The 14,407-nt window shown below is 37.1% G+C and overlaps 3 protein-coding genes and 1 pseudogene across 3 annotated transcripts; all 4 read left to right on the top strand.

The window, feature by feature from the left end:
- Positions 1-347: 347 nt before the first annotated feature.
- Positions 348-2,069, top strand: LOC9306836 (AIG2-like protein A). The gene is made up of 5 exons (XM_002870720.2): positions 348-1,056; positions 1,135-1,207; positions 1,432-1,524; positions 1,603-1,686; positions 1,790-2,069. The coding sequence occupies exons 1-5, from the start codon at positions 935-937 to the stop codon at positions 1,931-1,933; spliced, it is 516 nt and encodes a 171-aa protein (XP_002870766.1). The 5' UTR covers positions 348-934; the 3' UTR covers positions 1,934-2,069.
- A 6,930-nt stretch (positions 2,070-8,999) lies between these two features.
- LOC9306835 (AIG2-like protein B) lies at positions 9,000-10,157 on the top strand. The gene is made up of 5 exons (XM_021017334.1): positions 9,000-9,175; positions 9,261-9,333; positions 9,432-9,524; positions 9,609-9,692; positions 9,800-10,157. The coding sequence occupies exons 1-5, from the start codon at positions 9,051-9,053 to the stop codon at positions 9,941-9,943; spliced, it is 519 nt and encodes a 172-aa protein (XP_020872993.1). The 5' UTR covers positions 9,000-9,050; the 3' UTR covers positions 9,944-10,157.
- A 765-nt stretch (positions 10,158-10,922) lies between these two features.
- On the top strand, positions 10,923-13,100 carry LOC9306834 (60S ribosomal protein L5-1). Its single transcript, XM_002870718.2, has 7 exons — positions 10,923-11,026; positions 11,513-11,582; positions 11,693-11,911; positions 12,004-12,083; positions 12,175-12,291; positions 12,409-12,713; positions 12,817-13,100. Exons 1-7 carry the CDS (start codon positions 11,024-11,026, stop codon positions 12,929-12,931), a joined length of 909 nt encoding a protein of 302 aa, XP_002870764.1. The 5' UTR covers positions 10,923-11,023; the 3' UTR covers positions 12,932-13,100.
- A 611-nt stretch (positions 13,101-13,711) lies between these two features.
- On the top strand, positions 13,712-14,407 carry LOC9304774 (annotated as a pseudogene).

Below are 14,407 nucleotides of genomic sequence, written 5' to 3'. Positions count from 1 at the left end.
ACTTATCTCGATAGAGTTTAGAATTTTGTTTGCAGAGACGGCTAGGGTTTTGGTTTTGGTTTTTGTGAGAGAGATTTAGGGTTTCGGAATTTTTAATTTTTAGGGTGAAAGGCTATCGTGCTGATAACGTGTTGTGAACTGTGTCTTTCATTAATAGTATAAGGGATATATATACAAGGATAATAGCAGGATACAGAGAATAAGGTAAAACCCTAATGGGCCGTGGGCCGGTTATGGAGTCCATCCATATGGTTTATAACATAAAGTTTTTTTTCTTTAGATTGATTAAATTATAGGGTGATTTAGGTGAATAACCCAAAAAAAAAAGAAAAATTAGAGACATCGGATTCTTTAAGAAAGAAATATATTAGTATTATCTGGGCTGTAGATGACGATCACGGTTCCAATCTTCCCGGTGTTGACGACATTGACCTTCTTGCATCAAAGTAACATTTCTAGGGATTTAAAGATAATAATTAATTAAGAGGTTACTGCATGCATATAAGTGATTTCATTTTGATAATAAAAAAATAAAGAAATATATTAGACGATGTTGAACAAAAAAAATAAAATATATATAGACGATATCCGTGTCGCATATTTAAGATAACTATCATTATTTGAAAAAACAACTTTAATTAGATATGTATCCAAATAATTGTCGACAAATTAGAAGAAAACAAAAGGAACACGAACGAGTTTCATACACTAACTGGTGTCACTAGTCGTCGAAGTCTAACGCTGTCGTAACAGAATCAATGCCACGTCTTTCTTGCGCTGGTTACGCCAACTGTTCATCGGTATCGTGTTTAGATTTTCATTTTTCACTTTATAATATAAAAGTCAAACTCAGATTAGAGAGTGAACATAAAACCCAAATTACTAAAAGAAACCAAAAGAAAAAACAAAACAAAAACGGTGGAAGAGACAAAAGATGAATTGCTCTGGTTCTCAGCTTCATAATGTCTTTGTCTATGGTAGCTTTCAAGAGCCCGACGTCATCAACGTGATGTTTGACCGTATTCCCGAGATCGTCTCCGCAACACTCCCGGGCTTGTACGTACCTTTCTCTCTTTCTTCGAATTGAGTAATCTCTAAGTTTTGATGGAGATTTTTGGGTTTTAGATTTTTCAGTCAAAGGTTTAGGATTAAAGGACGTTTGTATCCATGTATTGTCCCCTCTGAGAAAGGAGAAGTTCATGGAAAGGTTAGATTTTGGGATCATTATTTGTGACTTTATTCTTGTTGGTTTTTGTGTAAGAAGTGTAATATGAATATATATTTTTCTTTTTCGAATTACTAAGAGGTTCTTGGTCTAGGTTCATACATCTTATGAGATCGGAGACCAGAGCATTTTATATGGTTTTCTCTCAAGTATAATATGGAATTTTAGGGTTTTGATTTGAGAAATTTGGTTGATTGTTGGTGTAGGTACTAATGGGATTAACAGGTGATGAACTTGAGAATATAGATGCGGTTGAGGGAAATGAATATGAGAGAGTGACTGTTGGGATTTTTAGGGAGGTAAGTATAAAAGGTTGATGATTTATAAATTTTGAAATATTTTTGATGAGATTATAAATTGTGATTTTGGACATGTAGGACACTTCGGAGAAGATGCCAGTGAAAACGTATATATGGATCAACAGGGCTGATCCTGACATGTTTGGAGAATGGGATTTTGAGGTTGAGTGATTTAAACAATGTTTTAGCTTTTGTTAACTCATTATGATTGGAAAATGGTACATTGGTTCAATTCGCGTCTTTTGGATTATGATTTTTTTCTTAGGAATGGAAACGATTGCACAAAGAGAAATTCATAGAGACTTTCAAGAAAATCATGGAATGTAAGAAGAAACCTCAGGGACAGGAAAGTGATGATTTCAGCCATGCCCTACGCGAAGATCAATCGGATGAGACTCCATTGTCCTGAGTGGACTTGTGTTTTAGTATATATGGTTTATATATGACCTTTGTTTTTAGAATTATCAACAACAACAACAAAAACCTTTGTGTTTTTAATATTCTGGAATAAATAAAACGTAGAGAGTATAGGTATTGTGAAGATTAGTGACATGTATGTTAATGTCATATGTTTTTGCATCTTACTTGGCTTGTGTGTGTTTTGTCTATTTAAAACTATTTGTAGAATTTTATCCCGCAATTTTGTTTGTCCGTCTCCAATTCTATCCAAAACTGATATGCATAAAATGATTCAGATAAAAATTAGATTCCTGCACAATTATTCGTCAGTTATTCATGTGTACTTAAATCCTTAAAGGTTCCACCATCAAAAACCAACCAGTAATCAAATCAATTGGTTGAGTGGGTTTGGGAAAATTTTAGAGTTTTCTAGTCAAGTGTTTATTTATTTTCTACTAGGGGCTAATCCGGGCTACGCCCGGGTATATTTGAAATTCGATAATTTAAAGTTTAGTAACGTATTTTTTTTTGTAAGTATACATTGCAAAACTTCATGTGATGCTGCATTTATTATTTTAGTAAAGAAACATATACATGATACAATTAATTGTTTAGTTATATCTATTGATAACTTTTTTATTGTAATTTATAAAATAGTTTTACAAAGTAGGAGTTGAACATGTATCAATATAAAGCATAGAAATCAAAGCGATCGAGCTTCGAAGTATATGTAGGAAAATAACAGCCATGATTGGACACATTATTTACTAAGTTCCATCTCCATGACAAAATTACATTTGATGTTTTTGGCATGACATTACAAAGTTAAGACTTAAGAGCAATGGACTGTATATTCTCTATGAAACATAGCTCACATTCTAATATGACACTACATACATAGAGCATAATCTTAAAACGATAACCACAAAACGACACACTCAATGTTAAACAGGGCAATTCCTTTGTGATGGCCAATACCAATGTTAAACAGGGCAACAATGGGTATTCTTAGAAAAACGTACATGAAATGGTTTCTCCACTTGATCCATTTACCTAGAAACAAAACAGAAAGAGACGGTAGTGGAATAGTAAAGAAAGTAGCATTCAACCATCTTGTTAATCACGTAGGTATGTATGTTTATTGATTCTTTTCTAGGTCACCGAGTGGCCTCTTCCACACCCTTCTCTGTTGCTGACACATGAATAGAAGTTAACACTCCCTATGGGTTATCAATATCAAAGTCAAAGATATAAACTAATGTAATTACATTCTTTACTCTAAACGCAATTTAAAAGTTATAGCCTTGAAGATCATATGATTTACTCCAGCAAAGGCTTTTCATGTCTCTTTACTCCACCAACACTCAACTTGCATCAGAATAGGCGCCTCCCTTGTCGGCAATGGTTCTGTTTACAGAGGGGAAGATTATCACTAAACTCAAATATTTACAGGGACAAACAATTGCAGCAAAGTTATCCAAAAGAAGGCAATGAAAAATAAAGTTCAGAATAGTGAAAAGGAAGTATACAAATGATTGCTACTTAAATTAAGACCAACAGTTCTTCTTTCTTTTAATATATCTCGAGAGCATGAGCCTTTGAATCTGAACAATCTTACTGTTATAGCAAAGTGAATGATGAGAACGAAAAAGCTTACTCTGTTCTATTCAATAGAAGGCTTTAAATAGCCAATTACAAGAAACAAGAAAACAACTGCCTCCTACATTATCGGAGGACTTTAACAACTTGAAACAACAACTCCACTAAGCTATAATCTAGCCACTACTCCTACTTGAACGATTCTTATTCTGACTAAGTCTAAAGACTTGAGTCCAACATAACTAACAAATTCCTTCCCTAAACTGATACATGTAAGTGCATCAGTTTACTTTGGCATTTCGACAAGACCCATCAACTCCTTCAGCTTCTTGAACTTGAGAATCAACTTTTCACAATTTCCAGTAATATGAGATCATCAACATATAAACTCACAATAAGGACCTGACCTTGTTCCCCTGTTTTAACAAACAGAGTGTGCTCGAAGTCGCATTTCTCAAATCCTTCCCTAATGAAGTAGCTCTCGATCTTACTAAACCAAGCTCTCGGCGCTTGTTTTAGTCCGTACAATGCCTTTCTCAGTCTATAAGCCTTCCTTTCACTCCCTGGTTTGATGAACCCTTGTGGTTGATCCACGAACACAACTTCATTGAGCTCTCCATGTAGGAAAGCACTCTTCACGTCCAGTTGATAGATGGTCCAGTTTCTAGAGGCTGCCGTGGCGATGATCATGCGGATTGTATCCCACCTTGCTACCGGAGCGTAGACCTCATTGTAATCGACCCCAAATCTCTGAGCATACCCCTTAGCAACCAACCTTGCTTTGAATTTGTCTACCTCACCATCTTCATTATATTTCGTCTTAAATACCCATTTAACTCCAATAGTTTTTGTACCTTTAGGTATTTCGGACAGCTCCCAGGTTTGATTTCTTTCGATGGATTCGATCTCTGCATTCATGGCTTCTCTCCATTCACCATATCTCACAGCCTCCTCGTAAGTTGTAGGATCTCCAAGAGCAGTGACTACTTGCAACATGTGGTCATCAAGTAAGTAGTCATCGTCAACGTAAGCAGCAATTTCTTCATCCGTCAAGACTACTGCTTCTCCACAGTCATAGTCACGTAAGTATGCAGGAGGTGCTCTTGCTCGTACTGGTCTTTCTTGTGCATCACGGGATGAGCCAGAAGCTGAGGCTGCGACTTCTCCATTGGCGGCAGCGACTGCATCTGCTTCATGCTCTACTTCGGGATCTCCAATCTCTTCTTCGCCTACCATGTTGTCTCCATCGTTCTCCCAGGTAAGAACATTTGATTGGTTTTGCGCTTCTTCTGACTCATTCCTTCCCCAATTCCAATTCTCTGTTTCTTCAAAAATCACGTCTCTACTCACCATGATTTTCTTAGAGATTGGATTGTACATTCGATATGCCTTTGATTCTTCACTAACTCCAAGGAACACACACTTGCAGCTTTTATCATCGAGCTTTGTTCTTTTTGCCTCTGGTATGTGAACATGTCCGATACACCCGAAGACCTTAAAATGTTTCACATTTGGCTTGAAACTGCTCCACACCTCCTCTGGAGTCTGATCCATCAACGCTGCGGTAGGACTGCGATTGAGAACATAAGTAATCCACTTCACTCCTTCTGCCCAAAAATCTTTAGGCATCTTCCTTTCGGACAGTGTACTACGAACCAGATTCATGATCGTTTGATTTCTTCTTTCAGCTACTCCGTTTTGCTGAGGCGTGTAAGCCGCAGTTAGTTGGCGTTTGATGCCGTGTACTTTGCAGAAATCTTCAAACTCCTTTGAACAAAATTCTCCTCCTCTGTCTGTTCTCAAACCACACACCGACATGCCTGATTCTTTCTCCACGCGAGCTTTGAATTCTCTGAACATTTGAAATGCCTCTGACTTTTCAGCAATCAAGTAACTCCACATTTTTCTACTATGATCATCAATGAAAGTAAGCAGATACATCTTATGGCCAATAGAAACCGGAGTGATTGGTCCGCATATGTCAGCATGTATCAATTGTAGGTTCTTTGAGGCTCTCCATGCGCTTTTCTTCGGGAAGGATTCTCTTTTTTGTTTGCCGACGAGACAGTTTTCACAAACTTTCGTACAAGAGTCAATAGAGGGAAGCCCTATCACCATCTCCTTAGAGCTGAGCATTTGTAGACTCTTGTAGTTGAGATGCGCGAACCTGCAATGCCATAGGTGTGTATCACTTGATGCTGCCACTTGAAGACAGGAATCCGAACCTACCAACTGAGCTAGAATTATGAACATTCGATTCGCAGTCATTGGAGTTTCAACGATGAGTCCCCTTGAGGGATGATAGATTTTGCACACGCCGTCTTGTATCAAAATGGCAAGATTTCTCTCTTGCAACTGTCCTAGGCTTAGAAGATTGTTACTTAACTCCGGAACATAGTACACATCTTGAATCACTTGGATCAGCCCATTCACCTTGAGTTTGATGCTTCCTTTGCCTTCTACCGTCATTCTCGCATTGTTCCCGAGCTTCACAGAGTGCCGGAAACTTTCATCCAACTCAGAAAACCACTTCTTTGCTCCGGTCATGTGGTTGCTGCACCCACTGTCTAGGAACCACAAATCCTCCATATTAGATCCTTTCAGCTCTACATGTGCCATGAGCAAGATCTCTTCCTCTTCATTAAACTCTACGTAATTAGCTTGTTTCTCAGCTCTAGGGCATTCAAATTGGAAGTGTCCCATCTGGTGGCACTTGTAACACTCCACCAACTCCTTATTGAATGACCCTCCTCTGCCACGTCCTCTGCCGCGACCCCTGAAAGAGCCACCTCTTCCTCTCGCTCCACTTGGGCCGCCAGCTTCGTACGTCACCTTCAGTACTTGCTCGTCTTTTGTGGATCCCTTAGCGTGTCTTGTGATCTTTTGTTCATGGCAGCGTAATGAGCTTTGGAGAGCATCGACCGAGAGGTTGTCTATATCTTTAGACTCCTCAATTGAACAGACTACATATGTAAACTTCTCGGAGAGTGTTCTTAAGATCTTCTCCACAATCTTGGATTCTTTCATCTCTTCTCCAAGATTTCCCATATCTGTTGCAACAAGCAACACTCTAGAGAAGTACTCCGTGATGCTCTCTGTTTCTTTCATCTCCAGAACCTCAAAATCCCTTCTTAAGCGTTGAAGTTGTGCTCGCCTCACACGCTCGTCTCCTTGATACTTGGTTTTCAATGAATCCCACAGTTGCTTGGCAGTATCCTTCTGAATTATCTGTTTCAAGACGGTTTTGTCGATCGCTTGAAACAGATAGTTCTTCACCTTTAGGTCGGTTAGTTTCTTCTCTGCTAGCTCTTGTCTCTATGCTCCGGTGAGAATCTCTCCTCGAGCTGGCTCAACATAGCCTCTCTCTATCAGACCCCACCACTCTTTAGATCTCAACAGATTCTCCATCAACATGCTCCAATGTTCAAAATCCCCATCGAATTTAGGTATCGCCAACATGTTTTGATTTTCCCCAGACATTGTGTTTCACTCACCCTTGAAGAACTCTCTCTCTCACGAATTTCTCACCACTCAGATTGGCTCTGATACCAATTTGTTATAGCAAAGTGAATGATGAGAACGAAAAAGCTTACTCTGTTCTATTCAATAGAAGGCTTTAAATAGCCAATTACAAGAAACAAGAAAACAACTGCCTCCTACATTATCGGAGGACTTTAACAACTTGAAACAACAACTCCACTAAGCTATAATCTAGCCACTACTCCTACTTGAACGATTCTTATTCTGACTAAGTCTAAAGACTTGAGTCCAACATAACTAACACTTACAGTAGTTGTAAAATCTAATCATGGAGGATTTGATGATCTCTCTAAAAAAAAGTGAATGTTTAATTGGAGCAAACAGACCTTCATATTCAACGATCTCTGTAACCGAGAAGGATTTGAAAAGCGTTCCACAGCTGCAGAGGACGATACGTTTGACGTTTGAGGTTTTTTCGTAACCTTCTCTATTATATATATGGAGCGATATGAGGATTTAGAAGAAAGGAAGGCGAAGCGTGGCAGTTCCGTTATGAGGGAGAGGTGAAGAGACACGTAAGTTGACGACCTAAGATGCTAATCTAGTTGGCCAATGGGCGGTGAATATTGATCGTCCTTGTAAAGAGTGTGACGTGGTTGCAGTGATTTATAATTTGAAGGAAAGTAAACTGACGTGGCATCTTGAGAGAGTTTTTTAGAAAATCTGATGTAGACACATTGAGAAGCTTCAATGAGTTCATTTTATTAGTAAGAGATTGTTTATTTTTATGTTTTATGAAACAACATGATTAAGCAAAGTACAAAGAATATTTTGGTCAAATATATATACATCTCAAAATTCTCTACTTAGAAGCCACTCGATTATTTACCTCATTGAGATAAAATTTAGAGTTATTTATCAAAGCCACCCTAGTATTTTAATCAAGCGACAAATTTGTAACTAAAGAAAAGTATACATTTATTAAGAAAAGTATACAAATCTAATGCTCCGGCCAAAGCCGTCCCTGAGAATTTGAAGACCACAAACAACAAAAAATAATTTTAGGCCTACTATTTGTAAGAAAAGATTAAAAATGAAAAAAACAAAAGATAACAGAGTTAGTGGATTCGAACTGATCACCTGCACATGCTATGACACATTTCAAACCACTAGACTACTTGAACATTATTGTTAAAAATGTGGCCGATTATATATATATGGGATTTGGGGCCGCAAGCACAAGCTTGCCTTGCTTGGCCTCATGGCCAGCTCTGGCTCCGGCCACCGTGCAGTCGTCCATCAGCAGGGTTCGATCCTTCAAATCTGTTTCCGGCAAATTTCTTATTAGGCTTTTTTGTAACTGTGTCATAGTTTGTAAGGCTTTTTCCAAGCCCATATGGGAAGATTTAAATGAATATTAACTAATTAAAAAAAAAAAAATGTCCTTAGTTTTTTTTTTTTTTTTTTGGTAACATATCAAATTGTCCTTAATAACTTGTGCAGTCATTTTGACTTTAAAAAACAAAAAAAAAAACAAAAAAACTTGTGCATAGTCATACTATATATTTCTTTAGATATCATCTACTAGAATTTCTTTTTTGTCAACAACTTTAGATTGATTAAATTCATATGAGCCAACTTTAAGGTAAATTATTTATATATGTAATATAATGTGATTTGACATGAATGTTTCGTGCTAATTTATTTGCTTTGACATATAATACGAAAATCTAAGGATAAAGAAAAATATCACACTACTGAATAAAAAACATGATTAAATTATATGTGATTTTTAAATTATTAGACATGTTATTAGAAAAAAAAGAAAATACCACATCCATAAATAAACATCATCTTCTCTTTTTCTAAAATCTGGTACATAACGTTAAGGTTGTGTGGTAAGAGAATAATTCCACGTGTTTCACAGTTTCGTGTTCCTACGTGATAGTCTATTTTTGTCACGTTATAAAAGTCAAAAGCTCTGTCATAGAGAAAATAACTTAACCAATAAAAAAAAAAAACAGAGTAAAAAGATTGAAAAAAAAAAAATGAGTAGCTCCGATTCTCCTCAGCTTCACAATATCTTCGTCTATGGTAGCTTTCAAGAGCCTGACGTCATCCATGTCATGCTTGATCGTATTCCTGAGATCGTCTCTGCAACACTTCCTGGCTTGTACGTACCTTTCTCTCTCGATCTTGATCTCAATTCTCTCTGTTTTTTAGATCTAAGATTGAATGGAGATTTTGGGTGTTTTTAGTCAGAGGTTTAGGCTTAAAGGACGTTTGTATCCATGTATTATTCCCTCTGAGAATGGAGAAGTTCATGGAAAGGTTTGATTCTTAGATCATTCTTGTGGGTTTTAAGTATTGATCTTGATTCTTGAATAGTTTAGATTATGAGAACTTTTGGTGAATTGTTGTTGGTTCAGGTACTAATGGGATTAACGAATGATGAACTTGAGAATGTAGATTGGGTTGAAGGAAACGAATATGAAAGAGTGACTGTTGAAGTTGTAAGAAAAGTAAGTTTAAAGATTTCATTATTTCATCTCTAGACCATGAAACAATTTTAGTGAGTATTGATTATGATTTTTTTGTATATGCAGGACAATTCTGAGAAGATGACAGTGGAAACATATCCATGGATTAACAAGAATGATCCTGATATTGGTGGAGAATGGGATTTCGAGGTTTGATGATTTAAGCATTTTTTGTTTTTGTTTTGTTAGCTATTTATGAATGGGAATTGGTACATTGTTTCGATTTTGTGTGTTTTTGATTGTTGTTTGTTTGTTAGGAATGGAAACGATTGCACATGAAGAAATTCATAGAGGCTTTTACGGAGATTATGGAGAGGAAGAGGAATCCACTGGGAAAGGGAAGAGATGATTTCAGCCATGTCCTAAAAGAAGATGATTCCGGGAATGCTCCATCGTCTTGAATGGATTTGTGTTTAGTATGTTCTATATATCACCTTTGGGTCTAAACTCCGAATTAAATAAAAAAGCTGGAGAGTCTAGCTAGGTATTGTGGAGACTAATGACAAGAATGGTTTTGTCATGTTGTATTGTAAGATTTGAGTTATAATGTGGATTGTATTATTGTGTATTAAGTCATCAAGAGATTTTTATTTAAGTCTTGAAGATATTTTGGCATCTTACTTTTGTATTTGTGAAATAACTTCGATGAGAAGAAAAAAGAGGGTGTTAAGAGAGACCCTACTGGCCTAACCTTAGACACTCTAAGATCCTTTTTCAAACATGCTCTCATTTCGAGTCAAGAGATAGATAACATGAAAAAGGCTCGAACAGTATGATCCTTCCGTCACCCTAGAATGAAAGGGGTGATCTCGTAGTTCTTGGTTTGTGAAGATACGTTCTTAGGTGCTCCATTTTATTTTTCCATTTAGGCCGAACCTAAACCTTGGTTAAGCGCATATCTTTATGGATTTAAGTGATAGAAAAGAGGATTCGTAGTACCAGCCAAGGGAAAAAGTTACTGAAATAACCTTTTTAAAATTATCAATGGTTTAAAGAAGCATACTATAAACCTTGGAAAGGTGTGTTAGACATTCGCCAAATCGCCTTCGCATACATATAGTAGTCTAGATTTAGGTTTAAAATCTTTTGGTTATATAAAGAAAAAGGTTATTGCTATTGAAGACTTGAAGTATGTAAGAAGTAAAAGCAAAAAGAAATGGCCAAAATGAAAATGGAGAGATTCGCACAGCAGTTGCAAACAGTTTTTACTTTTTATACTTTACCTCATTACAAATTTTACATCTCCCCAAAGAGTAAAAACAAATTAGGTGAGAGAGGACTAGCAAGCCCAAATACAAAGCCCATTGGGCCTATATTTAATATAACCAATCTGTACCGTTGAATATTTCTTAAGCCCACATAAATCGTGTCCGTTGATTGGAAGAGCCCAAGAGAACTCTAGGGTTTTGTCTTATAAGCTTGATCTCGCATTAGGTCTTGCGCCTCTTGCCTTCTTGTGTCACTCATCTTCACAGCAAACAATGGTAAGCCCTAGCTAAGATCTCTCTCTCCGACATAGTTTCTTCTTGATTTTCTCCTCAGAATCTGTGTTTCATTTCATCTCCTGCATTTCTTTTTGATAGTTATGGTAATGAGAATTTATGAACCTATGGTTGTATTCAGCTTCGTAGATGTTTTTCTTCATGGGTTTTGGTTATAACTTGCTTGAGAATTGAAATTAGCAAATCTTTGTTCTTTTGTTCTTCGGATTAGAATAAAGTTTGAGACTTTAGCTATTTGTTTTGTTATAGAGGTCACTGATGCGTTTAAATGTATGAACTTTGTTACCTTGGTAAAAAGATTTATACTGTTGGTTTTGAGAATTGAAATCAATGTTGATCTTGAAATTATGAATTAAAGTTTGAGACTTTAGCTTTTTGTCCAGTGTATGAGGTCACTGGTGCGTTTAAATTGATGATCTTTTGTTACTTTTGGATCTTACGATTTTTAATCTCTGTATTTGTTGTTAGGTGTTTGTGAAGTCCTCCAAATCGAATGCTTACTTCAAGAGGTACCAAGTGAAGTTCAGGAGAAGGAGAGGTATTAATCCGTTTGTTTATTGCTGTTATTGTCAAATTATACTTTGCTTTTTGTTCTGTTTTAGAGGTTTAGGTGTTGTGTCCTGAATGTTGTTGTTTTATATTATGTAGATGGAAAGACTGATTACAGGGCAAGAATTCGTCTTATCAATCAAGATAAGAACAAGTACAACACGCCTAAGTACCGTTTTGTTGTCCGATTTACCAACAAAGACATTGTGGCACAGATTGTGTCTGCAAGCATAGCTGGTGACATTGTTAAAGCTTCTGCTTACGCACATGAGCTTCCTCAGTATGGACTCACTGTTGGTCTTACCAACTATGCTGCAGGTATTGAATCAGTCCTATAATTTTGTTTTCCAGTTTTATATGGTTGACTCTGTGTATGGTTTCCTAACGACTTTGTGTTTTTGTCATGCTAGCTTACTGTACTGGCCTTCTTCTGGCCCGTCGTGTTCTGAAAATGTTGGAAATGGATGACGAGTATGAGGGAAACGTAGAGGTATGTTGTGCTTTTGATTTCATCTTGAAATTAAAGTAACTTGAGAGTTTTCATCTCTTGTTTTGTAACTGAATCACAATTAATGAATCAGGCCACTGGAGAGGACTTTTCTGTGGAACCAACTGATTCCAGAAGACCTTTCCGTGCTCTTCTTGATGTCGGACTTATTAGGACCACAACGGGAAACCGTGTGTTTGGTGCACTCAAGGTATTAAAATGGTTCTCTGTTTGTTTGTGTTCTTATCTGTTGTATTGTGTTTTATTGAGCAAATGATGATACTAGCAATTCTGTAATACCCTGTTGGTTTGCTTTATGAAACTATAGGGTGCTTTGGACGGAGGTCTTGATATCCCGCACAGTGACAAGAGATTTGCGGGTTTCAACAAAGAGAACAAGCAACTTGATGCTGAAATCCACAGGAACTACATCTATGGTGGCCATGTCTCAAACTACATGAAGCTGTTGGGTGAAGATGAGCCAGAGAAGTTGCAAACTCACTTCAGTGCTTACATTAAGAAAGGAGTTGAAGCTGAGAGCATTGAGGAGATGTACAAGAAGGTTCACGCAGCTATTCGAGCTGACCCCAACCCTAAGAAAACCGAGAAACCTGCCCCCAAGGAACACAAGAGGTAAAAACAATTTCATTACTGTATCAATATTATAAGCTTGTTGTTGCTGTATTGGTGTAGTATCTCACTGGGTTCATGATTGATTGTGGTATAAACAAAACAGGTACAACTTGAAGAAACTGACTTATGAAGAGAGGAAGAACAAGTTGATCGAGAGAGTTAAGGCTTTGAACGGAGCAGGTGGTGATGATGATGATGATGAGGATGATGAAGAGTAAATCACCAATCCAGCCTTCTTTGTCTATTTCCTTTAGTAGCTATTTACTTATGTTTTTTCAGACCAAAACACTCAGTTTTTGTTTTCAAATTTTAGTTGCGTTGGAAGATTTTGATTTCGAGGATATGTTTTCTTTGAAGAATTTATTATTATTATCTCATTTTCAGGTATTTGCATGTCAATAGTTTGATTTTACTAAACCGAAAATAACTTCCAACTTCAATACTTCATCCACCAGAGATTTTTCACAGATTTTGAGACGCAAGATTGTTGAAACTTGCTATTGATGTTACCCATATATACATGTTTTGATTGAAACTAAAAATTGTGGGGCATATTCGTAAATATAGAAAGTTGTGGGGTAAATTCGTAAATATCGTAAGTTGTGGGGCAATTTCGTAAATACCGAAAGATTTGGGGCAATTTCGTAAATACCTAAAATCGTGGGGCAATTTGTAAATATCGAAAGTTGTGAGGCAAATTCGTAAATATAGAAAGTTGTGGGGCAAATTCGTAAATACCGAAAGCTTTGGGGCAATTTCGTAAATAACGAAAGCTGTGGGGCAAATTAGTAAATACCTAAAGTTGTGGGATAATTTCGTAAATACGGAAAGTTGTGGGGCAATTTTTGTAAATACCGAAAGTTGTGGGGCAATTTCGTAAATACGAATGCCCTTGTTGCAATGGATCGTCACATGAAAGTGGTTTATGACTTGTTGGCTTTAGAAGTTAACAAAGAGGTTCGTACCATTGGCATTTGGGGTAGTGCTGGTGACCTCGGACCATCTGTATTCCATGCGTCAATGTCCCTCTGAAGCAGAGTATAAGGGTGTCGCAAAGGAAGACAACGTTTGCAAGGTACATTTATTCAGAGATGTTTGTTAACTTTCAGACATATGTTTTCCTAGATAATGTTGAAAACATGAAAGACAAGCTTCTAAAGTTTGAAGGGGAAGAAGATCCAACGGTAATAATAAGTTCATATCACGATGGGCATGAAATTACCGAAGCAAGGCGTAAACACCGGAAAGTTCTCCTTATCGCTGATGATGTGAACAACATCGAACAAGGGAAGTGGATCATTGAATACGCTAACTGGTTTGCTCCAGGAAGCAGAATCATTCTTATTAGCCAGAACAAGAATATGCTTGTTGACGCCGGAGTGAAGCATGTGTATGAAGTCACATCTTTCAGACTGTTAGGATCGTTTTTATATGGTAGAGGTCGAGACGAGTGGGTAGCTACACTGCTCAAACTCAAAGCAAAGCAAGGTGGAAATATAATGGAAGTGTGAAAAATTTTGGAACCATCAGGAGATAAAGGTCAAGAGAAGTGGGAAGCTGCAGCAGACATAATGGAAATATTATGGTAGACATTATGGTAGGAAAGGAATCATCACAAGAAAAACAATAATAGCAGTGTGAAGCTTGCAAATATTAGTGTCCAAAAACCACCCACTTGTTCTCATGTTTACTGA

Source organism: Arabidopsis lyrata, assembly GCF_000004255.2.
Source record: "Arabidopsis lyrata subsp. lyrata unplaced genomic scaffold ARALYscaffold_7, whole genome shotgun sequence".
NCBI classification, from domain to species: domain Eukaryota; kingdom Viridiplantae; phylum Streptophyta; class Magnoliopsida; order Brassicales; family Brassicaceae; genus Arabidopsis; species Arabidopsis lyrata.
The sequence above is the reverse complement of the archived record's forward strand: the minus strand, read 5'-3'. Positions and strand labels throughout refer to the sequence as shown.